Raw genomic sequence first — 14,505 nt, forward strand, 5'->3', positions numbered from 1 at the left:
TGACCAAGTGGGATTTATCCCTAGGATGCAAGGGTGGTTCAACACTCGTAAAACAATCAACGTGATAGATCATAACAACAAGAGAAAACATGAGAACCATATGATCCTCTCAATAGATGCAGAGAAAGCATTTGACAAAACGCAGCATCTATTCCTGACCAAAACTCTTCAGAGTGTAGGGATAGAGGGAACATTCCTCACTCAATATCTTAAAAGCCATCTACGAAAAGCCCACATCAAATATCATTCTCAATGGGGAAACATTGAGGGCCTTTCCCCTAAGATCAGGAACATGACAGGGATGTCTACTGTCACCACTGTTATTCAACATAGTACTAGAAGTCCTAGCCTCAGCAATCAGGCAACAAAAAGAAATAAAAGGCAAATTGGCAAAGAAGAAGTCAAACTCTCCCTCTTCGCAGATGACATGATACTGTACATAGAAAACCCAAAAGACTCCACCCCAAGATTGCTAGAACTCATACAGCAATTTGGCAGTATAGCAGGATACAAAATATATGTCCAGAAATCAGTGGCATTTCTATACACTAACAATGAGACTGAAGAAAGAGAAATTAAGGAGTCAATCCCATTTACAATTGCACCCAAAAGGATAAGATACCTAGGAATAAACCTAACCAAAGTAAAGGATCTATACTCTAAAAACTACAGAACACTTCGGAAAGAAATTGAGGAAGACACAAAGAGATGGGAAAATATTCCATGCTCATGGATTGGAAGAATTAATATTGTGAAAATGTCAATACTACCCAGGGCAGTTTACACATTTAATGCAATCCCTATCAAAATACCATGGACTTTCCTCAGAGAGTTGGAACAAATAATCTTAAGATTTGTGAGGAATCAGAAAAGACCCCAAATAGCCAGGGGAATTTTGAGAGAGAAAACCAGAGATGGGGGCATCACAATGCTGGATTTATAGTTGTACTACAAAGCTGTGATCATCAATACACTGTGGTACTGGCACAAAAACTGACATATAGATCAATGGAACAGAATAGAGAACGCAGAAATGGGTCCTCAACTCTATGGTCAACTAATATCCGACAAAGCAGGAAAGACTATCCACTGGAGAAAGGACAGTCTCTTCAATAAATGGTGCTGGGAAAATTGGACAGCCACGTGCAGGAGAATGAAACTAGACCATTCTCTTACACTATACTCAAAGATAAACTCAAAATGGATGAAAGATCTAAATGTGAGACAAGAATCCATCAAAATCCTAGAGGAGAACACAAGCAACACCCTTTTTTGAACTTGGCCACAGCAACTTCTTGCAAGATACATCCATGAAGGCAAGGGAAGCAAAAGCAAAAGTGAACTATTGGGACTTAAGATAAAAAGCTTCCACACAGCAAATGAAACAGCCAACAAAACTAAAAAACAACCTACATAATGGGAGAAGATATTTGCAAATGACATATCAGATAAAGGGCTAGTCTCCAAGATCTATAAAGAACTTATTATGGGCAGCCCGGGTGGCTCAGTGGTTTAGCACTGCCTTTAGTCTGGGATGTGATCCTGGAGACCCAGGATCGAGTCCCACGTCGGGATCCCTGCATGGAGCCTGCTTCTCCCTCTGCCTGTGTCTCTGCCTCTCTCTCTCTCTCTCTCTCTCTCTCTGTGTGTGTGTGTGTGTGTGTGTCTTTCATAAATAAATAAAATCTTTTTTTAAAAAAGAACTTATTAAACTCAACAGCAAAGAAATAAACAATCCGATCATAAAACGGGCAAAAGACACGAACAGACATTTCACCAAAGAAGACCTAAACATGGCCAACAAGCACATGAGAAAGTGCTCCACCTCACTTGCCATCAGGGAAATACAAATCAAAACCACAATGAGATCCCACCTCACACCAGTGAGAATGGGGAAAATTAACAAGACAGGAAACCACAAATGTTGGAGAGGATGTGGAGAAAGGGGAACCCTCTTGCACTGTTGGTGGGAATGTGAACTGGTGCAGCCACTCTGGAAAACTGTGTGGAGGTTCCTCAAAGAGTTAAAAATAGACCTGCCCTATGACCCAGCAATTGCATTGCTGGGGATTTACCCCAAAGATACAGATGCAGTGAAAGACCAGAACACCTGCACCCCGATGTTTATAGCAGCAATGTCCACAATAGCCAAACTGTGGAAGGAGCCTCGGTGTCCATCGACAGATGAATGGATAAAGAAGCTGTGGTCTATGTATATGCTGGAATATTCCTCAGCCATTAGAAATGACAAATACCCACCATTTGCTTCAATGTGGATAGAACTGGAGGGTATGATCCTGAGTGAAGTAAGTCAGTCAGAGAAGGACAAACATTATATGGTTTCATTCATTTGGGGAAATAAAAAAAATAGTGAAAGGGAATAAAGGGGAAAGGAGAAAAAATGAGTGAGAAATATCAGAGAGGGAGACAGAACATGAGAGACTCCTAACTCTGGGAAACGAACAAGGGGTAATGGAAAGGGAGGTGGGGGGGATGGGGTGACTGGGTGACGGGCACTGAGGGGGGCACTTGACAGGATGGGCGCTGGGTGTTATGCTATATGTTGACAAGTCGAACTCCAATAAAAATATATACAAAAAAACAGAACTGCTTGCTCCCTCTTCCATGGATCTATAATGTTCTTAATGAGAAAGCACCTTTCTATTCTGTGCAGACCATCCAGTGCCACAAAGATTGTTGTGACATGTGTAGCCTGAATGCCAGGCCTCTAGCAAAATGCGGAGGCCTCTTCTTGCCCCTCTGTTCTGACAATGGAAGCATCTATGCAAGAGCATGTGAACAGCACAATATGGCTGCAAGTCTATCTATTCCGTCCCTGGATCAGCTTGGATGCCAGCGTCAGCATCTCCTCCCATTCCTGCAGAAGGATCCACTTGGACCTGGGGACCAAAACAGAGGCAAAGGAGGTGGAGGAGAGAGGGTTCACCCCTCTCCCCCAGTGATCATCCCCATTGCCATAGTAACAGGTGCAGGGTAAGTATGTGACCTAAGATGGTCCATGCAGAGCTACGTTCGGGATGGTTGTTTGGTGACCGTGGAAAAGCAAGGATGTCGTCTTGCTATAACTCGGAGCAATCTTGGTATATAAATGGCAAACCAGCCCAAGAATAAAAACTAACACAGAGAAAAAAGCAGAACTGAGACAATCACAGAGAAACAGAGCCAGAGTTCTGAACAAACCATACCCAGAGGCCATCTTCCCCAGGGACTTTTTGGTTGTTTCTTGTGAAGACCACTTCAGACTGCTTTCTGTTACTTGCAACCAAAACTCTGACCAACTGAAAGAGTTCTAGAAAAACAAAAGTGAGGAGCGCCGGGGTGACTCAGTCGGTTGGGCATCTGCCCTCAGCTCAGGTCATGATCTCAGGGTCTCTGAATCAAGTCCTGAGTTGGGTTCCCTGCTCTGTGGAGAGCCTGATTCTCCTTCTCCCTTTGCCCCTCCCCCAGCTTGTGCTTTTGCACTCTCTCAAATAAATAAATAAAATCTAAAAAGAAAAAAGAAGAAGAAGAAGAAGGAGGAGGAGGAGGAGGAGGAGAAAGAAGAAGAAGAAGGAGAAGAAGGAGAAGAAAGACAGACAAAAGTGACCTAGGATGAGAGGAGAGGAATGTCAGTGCATCACAGGTCCAGGCTGTGACAGTCAGGGTAAGAGAGGACTTGACGGAGGTATGACCTGGGCAGGTGCACACCTCCTAGCCCTGATCACCAAGCTCTGGCGGAAGCCAAAGAGGAACCTTGAAAAGTAAGCACATAAAGGGCACCTGGGTGGCTCAGTGGTTGAGCATCTGCCTTAGGTTGTGACTCCGGGGTCCTGGGATCAAGTCCTACATGGGGCTCCCCGCAGGGAGCCTGCTTCTCCTTCCTCCCGTGTCTCTGCCTCTCTCTCTCTCTCTCTCTCTCTCTATGTGTGTGTGTCTCCCATGAATAAATAAAATCTTTAAATAAAAAGTAAGCATGTAAAAGCCCATCTGAGAACACGCTCCTGAACGAATTCAGAAATCCTCGTGTGATCTCTGCTGTGGAGTCAGACAGATCATGCTTCAAGTACAGGCCTTCCTTTATTGATTTATGATCTTGGATGAGTTTCTTAACGTGTATCAAAATATCTTTATTCTTGGAACTAAAATTAAAGCTTAGGAAAAGGACTAAAAAAAAATCTTTATCCATAAAAATGAGGATAATAATACTTGCCTCCGGGAAGTGTGTGATGATGAACTGGCATAGAGCATGGGCTCTGGAACCAAACCACCGTGGCGCAAATCCCAGTTCTGTCCCTGGCCAGTTATGTGCCCTTTGGAGGCCTGGATACTCTTTCAGTGCTCCAGTGTTCTCTGTAATATTAGAAGAAAAGTAGCACCCAGCTCATAGAATTGATATGAGGATCAATGAGTTAATTTATGTAAAGTGCTTAGCACAGTATCTGGCAGATAAGAATGTTCAGTCACCATGTGCGGGCTTTATACACGCCCCCCACAGTCTTGTTGGGAGAATATGCATTAAACACCCTAAACAATGCAGCCCCCCTGATCCTACAATCCCACTTAATGTGAGGAATGGAAGGAAAGAGAGGGAAGAAGGGAGGGAGGGAGGGTGGCAAGACAAAGCTTATCACAGGGTTGTTCATGTAATACGAGTTGGTAATAACTTCAGTACCCGTCCAAAACTTTTATACAAATTATAGTAGATCAGGGATCCCTGGGTGGCTCAGCGGTTTAGCGCCTGCTTTTGGCCCAGGGCGTGATCCTGGAGCCCCCGGATCGAGTCCCGCGTCAGGATCCCGGCATGGAGCCTGCTTCTCCCTCCTCCTGTGTCTCTGCCTCTCTCTCTCTCTCTATCATAAATAAATAAATCTTAAAAAAAATTATAGTAGATCTATACAATAGAATGCTGTGTGTCCATTAAACATAACGATGTATAGCTATAGTTAATGTTATGGATGCCAAGATAACAGGATGCCAAGAGCAAATAAGAGTTAACAAGCAGAATGCACAGAATGATAGCACTTTGTAATTATTTTTTTAAGATTTTATTTATTTATTCATGAGAGAGAGAGAGAGAGAGAGAGAGAGAGAGGCAGAGGGAGAAGCAGGCTCCATGCAGGGAATGGGACGTGGGACTCGATCCGGGGTCCCCAGGATCAGGCCCTGGGCTGAAGGCGGCGCTAAACCGCGGAGCCACCCGGGCTGCCCCAGCACTCTGTAATTAATGTGTGTAAGCACACAGGGAAAAATAAGGAAGAGTCCAGATGTTAACAGTGGCTACCTTTGGGCAGTGGGATTACAGACAGTTGCTTTCTTGTTTGTATCTTTTGATGTTGCCCAATTTCTAAAACTAGTATAACTTCCACAATTAAAAAAAAAATACATATACATGTCTTTAGTCATTTTCACCAAAAGAAAAAAAAAAAACACCAAACAGTGAATAACCCTCTAGTGGCCATTTCCCCCTCTCCTCACTCAGATTTGCTGGTCCAACTAGGTTTGTGAGCAGATGTCCAGGACCCTGAGCCTCCTGTCCGCTGAAGTCCCAACTCCTTAAGCCCTGAAGGCCCTGCACCCTCCTCCGCCTCCCCTCGGGGCTCCCGTGTCACCCACCCAGGTTCTCCACCATTGTGGTTTCCAGATTGCATTATTGAATCATTTTTAGGAGTCTTTTCCTCCCACTGGGCTGTAAATAGGCAAGACTCTGGCCCAGGGAAGTGATTCACAAACCATCCCTTCGTTCCTTGCCCCTCCTTAAGGGCAGGAACTATAAAGGATTCTGTTTTGCATTCTTGGTGCTCCGCAAACCGTGTGACACATGCGAGGAGATGCCAAACAGGGAGTGGGTGTGTGACCAGTGCAGAGCCCTGAGCTTGGGCATAATGCTCTGCGGTCGCTGCCATGAAATTCTTAATAACTTTATCTTGGAAAAAAAAATAATTTTATCTTGGAATCCGTGTCTTCTGAGCGAAGTCTGGTGGGAGAGCGGAGCACACACAAGGGTTGGAAGCTCAGCTCGCATGCAGCCCCCCCTCCTTGGGCCCAGCCTCCCACTCCCCACCCCACAAGAGCCCTATGTTTTCAGGGAGCGCAGCAGCAAATAGCAAATAAAAAACACAGAGTCCGCTAGAGACTGTCTTCAGGGGTGGTCAAGTAAGCCCAGGTCTTGATCGCAGGGTTGTGAGTTCAAGCCCCACACTTGGAGCCCACTGAAGTTCCGCACTTGGAGCTCCAACGTGGCGCCCACTGAAAAGAAAACACAAAACAAAACACAGAATCCGGTTAGCAAAGCAATCAGAGAAGAAAGAAACGTGCTTTTCTCCTGCTTTTGGAACAAGGGGTCCACACTTTTATTTTGCACTGGGTCCTGCAGCCAGCCCTGGCACCCAATAAATCAGGCAAAACGATGAAGTAGCGGAGAGGAGCAAAGTGGCAGATCGGAATCTTCCTCTCAGCTCAGCTGATGGCAACTCCTTCCTTCCAGGAGCTGTGGCCACTTTGTAGGCTCTTCGTTGACACTCCTCCATCTCTTATACTCAATATTCGATCTACCAGAAAACTGCCAATTCTACCAGAATGGATTCCAACTCCTATTTTCTCACCACCTCTACAGCTGGCGCTCTGGTCCCTGCTACCCTCTTGTCCCACCTAGATTACCAAGACGACCTCCCAGACCTCCTGCTCTTCTAGTCTGTTCTCATCATATCTGCCAGAGTGACAGGTATGACGAGACATTCTTTTTTTTTTTTTTTTTTTTGAGGGACACACAGAGAGAGGCAGAGACACAAGCAGAGGGAGAAGCAGGCTCCATGCAGGAGCCCGGTGTGGGACTCGATCCCAGGACCCCGGGATCATCCCCTGAGCTGAAGACAGGTTCTCAACTGCTGAGCCACCCAGGCATCCCGATTCTTTGACATTCTAAGTCAGATCATATCATGCCTTCTCATTGCCCTCCAAAGGCTCCAAATAATGAATTTCACTGCTTTAATTTTTTTAAGTGCATTTTAAGTAGCTTCACAGATGAGAAACCTGGCAAACACTACAGTAACCAATTAAGGAAGGCTGACATCACCAGGGATGCTGTGTGCTCTTACGCTCCCAATAGGATATGATGAGAAGGCTTCCACCTGCAGTATTCTCTCTAAAACCCATCTAATCAGGGGGAAAAAACATCAGACAAACCCACAAGGGGGAGGTGTTCTACAGAATACTTGGCCAGTACTCCCCAAGACTATCAAGGTCATGAGAAACCAGGAAGGACTGCGCAAAAATAGGCCACAGGAGATTGGGGTGACATGCCAACCAGAGGCAACGTGGTCCCCTGGACTGGATCCTGGTACCGAAAGAGGTGATAATGGAAAAGCCGGCAAAATCCAAATAAAAGCTGGAGTTTCATTAATACTTGTTTTTAGAAGCTGTCACCTATCTGATTTTATGAAGTTTTATTTTTTTGTCTTAAAATTGATTTTTGTAATTGAAAGATTAGTTTCTATCTTATTTATGAATACAATTCCATTCTTCTACATTTGAGAATGCTTTCTGCCTATAGGTCTAGATGGCTTTAATTATTTTTCTAATTTCCATTCCAGTGTAGGTAACACAGGTTGTCATGTTGAGTTTTTTTTTTTATTAGTTTTATTTTTTAAGTCAGGAGTAGATATTGAGGGATCCCTGGGTGGCGCAGCGGTTTGGCGCCTGCCTTTGGCCCAGGGCGCGATCCTGGAGACCCGGGATCGAATCCCACGTCGGGCTCCCGGTGCATGGAGCCTGCTTCTCCCTCTGCCTGTGTCTCTGCCTCTCTCTCTATCTCTCTGTGACTATCATAAATAAATAAAAATTTAAAAAAAATTATAAAAAAAAAGGAGTAGATATTGAGGTTTGCCAAAGACCTATGTAGATAATCATTTGATTTTTTTCTTCTTAGATATATTAGCATGTGAATTGTATTAATGGTTTTCTGATGTTGAATAATGCTTACATGTGGGAAGATGTATCCCATTTAATCATGAGAAAAATGAACTTGAAAAAAGCCAAAATCCTTTAGAGGCTTTCCTACCATTCCCCACCCCCATCCCGCCTCATCATCCCTGTGTGTTACTGTGCTGGAGCCGCCACAACAAAGTACCACAGATCGGGAGGCTTAAACAGAGAGATTTATTGTCTTACAGTTCTGGTGGCTGGATGTCCAAGGTAAGGGGGTCAGCAGGGCTGGTTCCTCCTGAGGGCCGTGAGAGAAAATCTGTTCCAGGCTTGTGTCTCAGTGCCTGCTGGTTTCCTGGTCGTCTTTGGCATTCCTTGGCTTACAGATGCATCACCCTCATCTCTGCCCTCATCATCTCGAGATGCTCTCCTGGGATGCCTGTGTTGGTGTCCATATCTCCCCTTTTTTATAAGGACCCCAGTCATGTTGGATTAGGGCACCCTCTGATGGCCTCCTCCTAACTACTTACACCCTGACAGCCTTATTTCTTTCTCTTTTTTTTTTTTTTAAGATTTTATTTATTCACAAGACAGAGAGAGGCAGAGACACAGGCAGAGGGAGAAGCAGGCTCCATGCAGGGAGCCTGACATGGGACTTGATCCCGGGGCTCCAGGATCAAGCCCTGAGCCAAAGGCGGAGCTAAACCACTGAGCCACCCAGGGACGCCCCCCCCCCCCATTTCTTTTTTTTTTAATTGGAGTTCAATTTGCCAACATATAGCATAACACCCAGTGCTCATCCCACCGAGTGCCCCCCTCAGGGCCCATCACCCAGTCACCCCAACCTCCCACCCACATCCCCTTCCACCACCCCTTGTTCATTTCCCAGAGTTAGGTGTCTCTCATGTTTTGTCACCCTCACTGATATTTTCACTCATTTTCTCTCCTTTCCCTTTATTCCTTTTCACTAAATTTTATATTCCCCAAATGAATGAGACCATATAATGTTTGTCCTTTTCGGATTGACTTATTTCACTCAGCATAATACCCTCCAGGTCCATCCGCGTGGAAGCAAATGGTGGGTATTTGTCGTTTCTAATGGACAGCCCTATTTCTAAATAAGGTCCCGTTCTGACACACTGCGGGTTAGGACTGCAACATGAGTGAGGGGGAGGTGGACTCAATTCGGCCCATAGCATCCCCTAACTCTATCCTCCCCCACCCCCACCCCCCCACCCCCACCCGGACTTAGAGCTCTGCTCCAGCCACATTAGCCCAGCTCCTGCCATAGGGCATTGCTTCCGATGTCCACTTTCCTCTGCAGGCCCCCACTGTAGACCTCCCACAGGTAACTCCCCCACCTCCTCAGGGAATTTGCTCAAATGCTACCTTCTCACTGAGGCCTACCTTGTGCACCTATTCACCAGGGCACCTCCCCTAGCATTCCGGATGCCCCCTGCTATGCTATATTCCAAACATTTTTCTCCCGTCGCAGCACTTACCACGTGTAACACACGTGCATGTGTATCACCTGTACTCACGGCTTATCATCTCTCTCCTCTTTAGACCCTAAGCTTCGGGAAGCTGGAAATCCTTGCCTATCTAGATCACCGTATCCCAAGTGCCTAGGAGACCGCTTGGTGAGTAGGATGAGATAAAAAGTGGTTGAGAAATCAAAAGCTGGGACGCCTGGGTGGCTTGGTGGTTTAGTGTCTGCCTTTGGCTCAGGGCGTGATCCTGGATTCCCAGGATCGAGTCCCACATCCAGCTCCCTGCATGGAGCCTGCTTCTCCTCCCTTGCCTGTGTCCCTGCCTCTCTCTCTGTCTCTCATGAATAAATAAAATCTTTAAAAAAAAAAAAAAGAAAGAAAGAAAAAGAAAGAAAGAAAGAAAGAAAGAAAGAAAGAAAGAAAGAAAGAAAGAAAGAAAGAAAGAAAAAAGAAAAAGCAAAAAAAAAAAAAAAAAAGATAAGCTCTATTTCTAGAGACAGGGAGACCCACACGTAAGTTGCCTTCAGTTTAGCTCCCACCCCCCACCCCACCCCCCCAGCCTCTGGGATGTAGCCCTGAAGGGAAAGCCCACCCCACCGTGGCTGTAGGAAGTGACTTAGCAAGCGGGAGACCCCTGGCTGCAGTGGCAACGAGCAAGGGCTGGGGCTGGGGGGTGGGGGGGGCCTCCCCTCCGCGAGGCCGGCGGCTGCAGCTGCAAGCTGAGCCCAGGAGAGGGCAGCATTATCGCCCCCATGGAGACGAACGCGAGCGGGCAGGGGAAATGAGATCCTCTCGGAGAAAATCCCCTCTAACCCACAGAAGTGGAGCCGGGCGGCCAACCTCTGGAAGCCACCCTCACCCCTGAAGGCTGGCGCATCCTCACATGCATTCACTGTCCCCTCGGAAGTCCTCCCGGGGGCGAGTGCAGCTGGAGACGCGCACGAACTTCATCCCCGGTGCTCGCGGTGCTCCGGGCACCCCCCGCCTCCAAGCGCAGGCTTCGTGCACCTGCGTGCGTCCCCGTGGCTGTCCCCTTCCTCCCGACCAGTGCTGCGCAGTCTCTCCCTGCGAGCCCGCGCGTTCAAATACAGCACACTCTCCGCAAAACCCTTCCAGGGTTATGTTTCAAAGGACTGGAGATCTTTCCACTGTTTTTTGTTTTTTTTTTTTCCTTTTATTTAATTAATTGATTATTTATTTATTCATGAGACACAGAGAGAGGCAGAGACACGGGCAGAGGGGGAAGCAGGCCCCACGCAGGGAGCCCGATGCGGGACTCCATCCCAGGACCCCGGGATCACGCCCCGGGCCGCAGGCAGACGCTAAACCGCTGAGCCACCAGCGTCCCCTTCCCACTGTTTACTCAGAGCTCACTTTTGGGTGCTCAGCCAGCTGGGGCTGCCCTCACGAGACAGTGTGGGTGGGGACACCTGGGTGCCTCAGTGGTTGGGCATCTGCCTTTGGCTCAGGTCTAATCCTGGGGTCCTAGGATGGAGTCCCTCATTGGGATCCCCTGCAGGGAGCCTGCTTCTCCCTCTGCCTGTGTCTCTGCCCCTCTCTGTGTCTCTCATGAATAAATAAATTAAATCTTAAAAAAATAAAAAACAAAACAGCGTTAGGTGGACTGGGTGGCAGGTGGACGTCAGGGTGCCGGCATGGTCGGGCTCTTAGTGAGAACTCCCTTCCGGGCCTGCAGACACCTGCCTTCTCATGGCATGGGGAGGTCCACAGTGGCCACAGAAAGAGCTCTGGCCTCTTCCTCTCCTCCTAAGGATGCGGAAGCCCATCACAGGGGCCTTACCCTAACTTCAGCTCAACCTAATTGCTTCCCAAAGGCCCCACCTCCAAATACCTTGCAGCTGGGGGTTAGGGATTCAACATATGAATTTTGAGAAGACACAATTTGGTCCATAGCCAAGTGGACCATGTCACACTTTTTTTTTCCATGTCACACTTTAAGTAGAATGACTTCCTGGTTCTAACAAATTTCTATGTGGCTTTAATGCAGGCTTGCTTATTTTCTCTTCCATGCAGCCACTTGCACCAAGCTCTACCGTATGCGGCCCAACCAGCATACCCGACATTCTGTCTGACAGACATGGCTGCCAAAACAGTGTCCTCGGTTGCAGTAAAAATAAACTGTACAAATGGTACTTGGGGGTGGAGGGGTTGAAGACGGGAACGGGGCAGATGGGAGACAGGTGGGAAAAAAGGCTTCTCATTGATCATTTTTAATATTTTTTTATTTTTGAAACATGTGACATGGGACCCATTGCAAATTTTAGATGTAAAAGGTAATCTTAAAAATGTTAAAAACTAGGAACTTTAACTTGGGGGTGACAAATAGGTGGTGCTGCTGAGAACCCTCCTGGAAGCTGTGGCATCTACAGTTGGATGTCTTCTGGCTTCGTCTCAACCTCCCCCCAGAGAGCCAAAGAGGCCTTCAGCCAACTCCATGAGGCATCTCTCTGGGCCTGAGCTTACAGAAGGGCCCCTTCTTAGTTCCCTGCCCTCCAGACCCTTGACTCTATCTACATCAGCTCACCCTGGACTCTCTTGGTCCTTGTCTCTGTCCTGGCACTAGTCTGCCTCGATGCTACACTCTCAGGCCCCCTACTATAACCCAGGGCGTGCTGGCCTCTCCTAATCTCCCACCTGGCCCTCTCTGCAGATATTGTTTCTAGCTGCAACTCCAAATAGCTCCACAGAGTACTCCCCTGGTCTCCTGGGCACCAACGAAACCTCAGGCCTGGGTTTTCATCTTGTCCAGGCAGTGAATTCTCAATGACTTGCACTGACTGTGGAAACCCACCTGCCCACCCTGAGGACATTCCCATTTTCTGTTACTTTAAATAAGGCCCTTGATTTATACTTGGCTCTACATATATCCAGCTTCCTGCTGAAATGACCTCCCCTACTCCCGAGGCCACAGACCGAGTGAGTTATTTTGGTTGCACAGAGTTGGTTTCTTTGTCTGTTTGCTCATTTAAACTAGAGTTGGTTTTCAATGTTTAAAAATGCAGATGTATTCCCATTTAGAAGCACTGGAGTTTCTATGCTGTCCTCTAAAATTTGGGAGGTCTGGCAATACTGAGCCCATGGCAAAAATCAGTTGAAGCTGGTACAAGAAAGAGATCCTAGAAATGGAACCACACTCATGCCATCATCTGATTTGTAAAAGAAGTGCCAAAGCAGTCAGATGGGGAATGGAAAGTTTTATCACATAAACTATTGCTAGAATAGCAAGGTATGGGGAAAATACGAACCTTGACCTCTACATCATGTACAAACATTATTTTGAGGTGAATCACAGGCCTAAACATAAAAGCTAAAACTGTAAACTTCTAGAAGAAAACATGAATGAAAATCTCCATGACTCAGGGACAAGCAAAAAGTTTCTCAGACAAATCAAAGAATGCAATAACCATTTAGAAATGTCTTTGCTTGGGGCTCCTGGGTGGCTCAGTCAGTTAAGCGTCTGCCTTTGGCTCAGGTCATGATCCTGGAGTTTAGGGATTGAATACCACATTGGGCTCCCTGCTCAGCAGACCGTCTGTTTCTCCTCCTGTGCTTCACCTTGCTTGTCCTCTCTCAAATAAATAAAATCTTTAAAAATAAATAAAAATATGTTTGCTAAATTAGATTTCATCAAAATCAAAATTTTCTGCTTATCCAAAAGACACCATTAAGAGAAGGGCTAGAGGGGCACCTAGGTGCCTCAGTGGTTGAACGTCTGCCTTCGGCTCAGATCGTGACCCCCCGGGGTCCTGGGATCAAGTCCGGCATCGGGCTCCCCACAGGGAGCCTGCTTCTCCCTCTGCCTGTGTCTCTGCCTCTCCGCGTGTTTCTCATGAATAAATAAATAAAATTTTTTTTTTTAATAAGAAAAGCTCTAGAAAAACCACCACCTGGAAGAGAACAACTGTGAAACATCTATCTGAGAAAGGGTTGGCAACCAGGATATATAAAGAACTCCAACAATAATAATAGCAAAAGAAAACTAAAAAAAAAAAAGTGGGCAAAAGATGTGAACAGGCAGCAGCACCTGGATAGCTCAGTTGGTTGAGCATCTGACTCTTCGTTTCAGCTCAGGTGATGATCTCATGGCCGGGGACCAAACCCCATATCAAGCTCTGCACCCTGGATAGAGTCTGCTTGAAATTCTCAGGTACCTGGGTGCCTCTCGGGCACCTGGGTGCTCAGTGGTTGACTGTCTGCCTTTGGCTTGGGACATGGTCCTGGGTCCTGGGATCAAGTCCCATTTTGGGCTCCCTGCAGGGAGCCTGCTTCTCCCTCTGCCTGTGTCTCTGCTTCTCTCTGTGGGTCTCTCATGAATACATAAATAAAATCTTTTTTAAAAAAAAAGAAATTCTCCCTCTCCTTCTGCCCCTCTCCCTCCTCAAATAAATGAACAAATAATATCTTTAAAAAAAAAAGATTTGAGGGATGCCTGGGTGGCTCAGTTGGTTAAGGGTCTGCCTTCAGGCTCAGGTCTTGATCCTGGGGTCCTGGGATGGAGCTCTGCATCGGGCCTCTTGCTCAGTAGGGAGTCTGCTTCTCCCTCTCCCTCTACTCCTCTCCCCTGCTCATGCTCTCTCTCTCTCTCTGTGTCTGTGTGTGTGTCTCAAATGAATAAACAAAATCTTTTTTAAAAAGAAGTTTTAAATGGAAACTTCACCAAAAAAGATATACAAATGACCAGTATGTACATGAAGGCCGTGGAGGAACCAGAACTCTCATTCATCATTGGTGGGAACAGGTACAACTACTCAGGTGAAAGGTCTGGCAGTTTCTTATGAAAGTGAACATACTCCTACCCTATAGCCCAGCACTTTCACTCCTAGAAATACACCCAGGAGAAGTGAAAATATATACTCACAAAAATATTTACACAAAATATTATTAGCTTTATTCATAAGACCCAGAACTAGAAACAGTCCAGCTGTCCGCACATGGAGGTGGCTGAATGAACTGTGGTCTGTTCATACAATGGAATAGAGAGGAGGACTTCTCAACAATACAGAGCAATGAACTACTGATACACTCAACAACATGGATGACTCTTTAAAACTTCAAGCCAAATGACAGTACATAC

The 14,505-nt window shown here is 46.5% G+C and overlaps 1 protein-coding gene across 1 annotated transcript in view; it reads right to left on the bottom strand.

Moving 5' to 3' along the window:
* Window positions 1-5,220: 5,220 nt before the first annotated feature.
* The window catches only part of LOC121480564 (translation initiation factor IF-2-like), a 31,892-nt gene continuing 22,607 nt past the window's right edge, over window positions 5,221-14,505 (bottom strand). The window contains exon 4 of the mRNA XM_041737187.1: window positions 5,221-6,246. Within this exon, the coding sequence (XP_041593121.1) occupies window positions 6,150-6,246 (97 nt within the window). The 3' untranslated portion in view covers window positions 5,221-6,149. The remainder of the gene's footprint in view (window positions 6,247-14,505) is intronic.

This window comes from Vulpes lagopus, chromosome 22 (genome assembly GCF_018345385.1).
Source record: "Vulpes lagopus strain Blue_001 chromosome 22, ASM1834538v1, whole genome shotgun sequence".
NCBI classification, from domain to species: Eukaryota; Metazoa; Chordata; class Mammalia; order Carnivora; family Canidae; genus Vulpes; species Vulpes lagopus.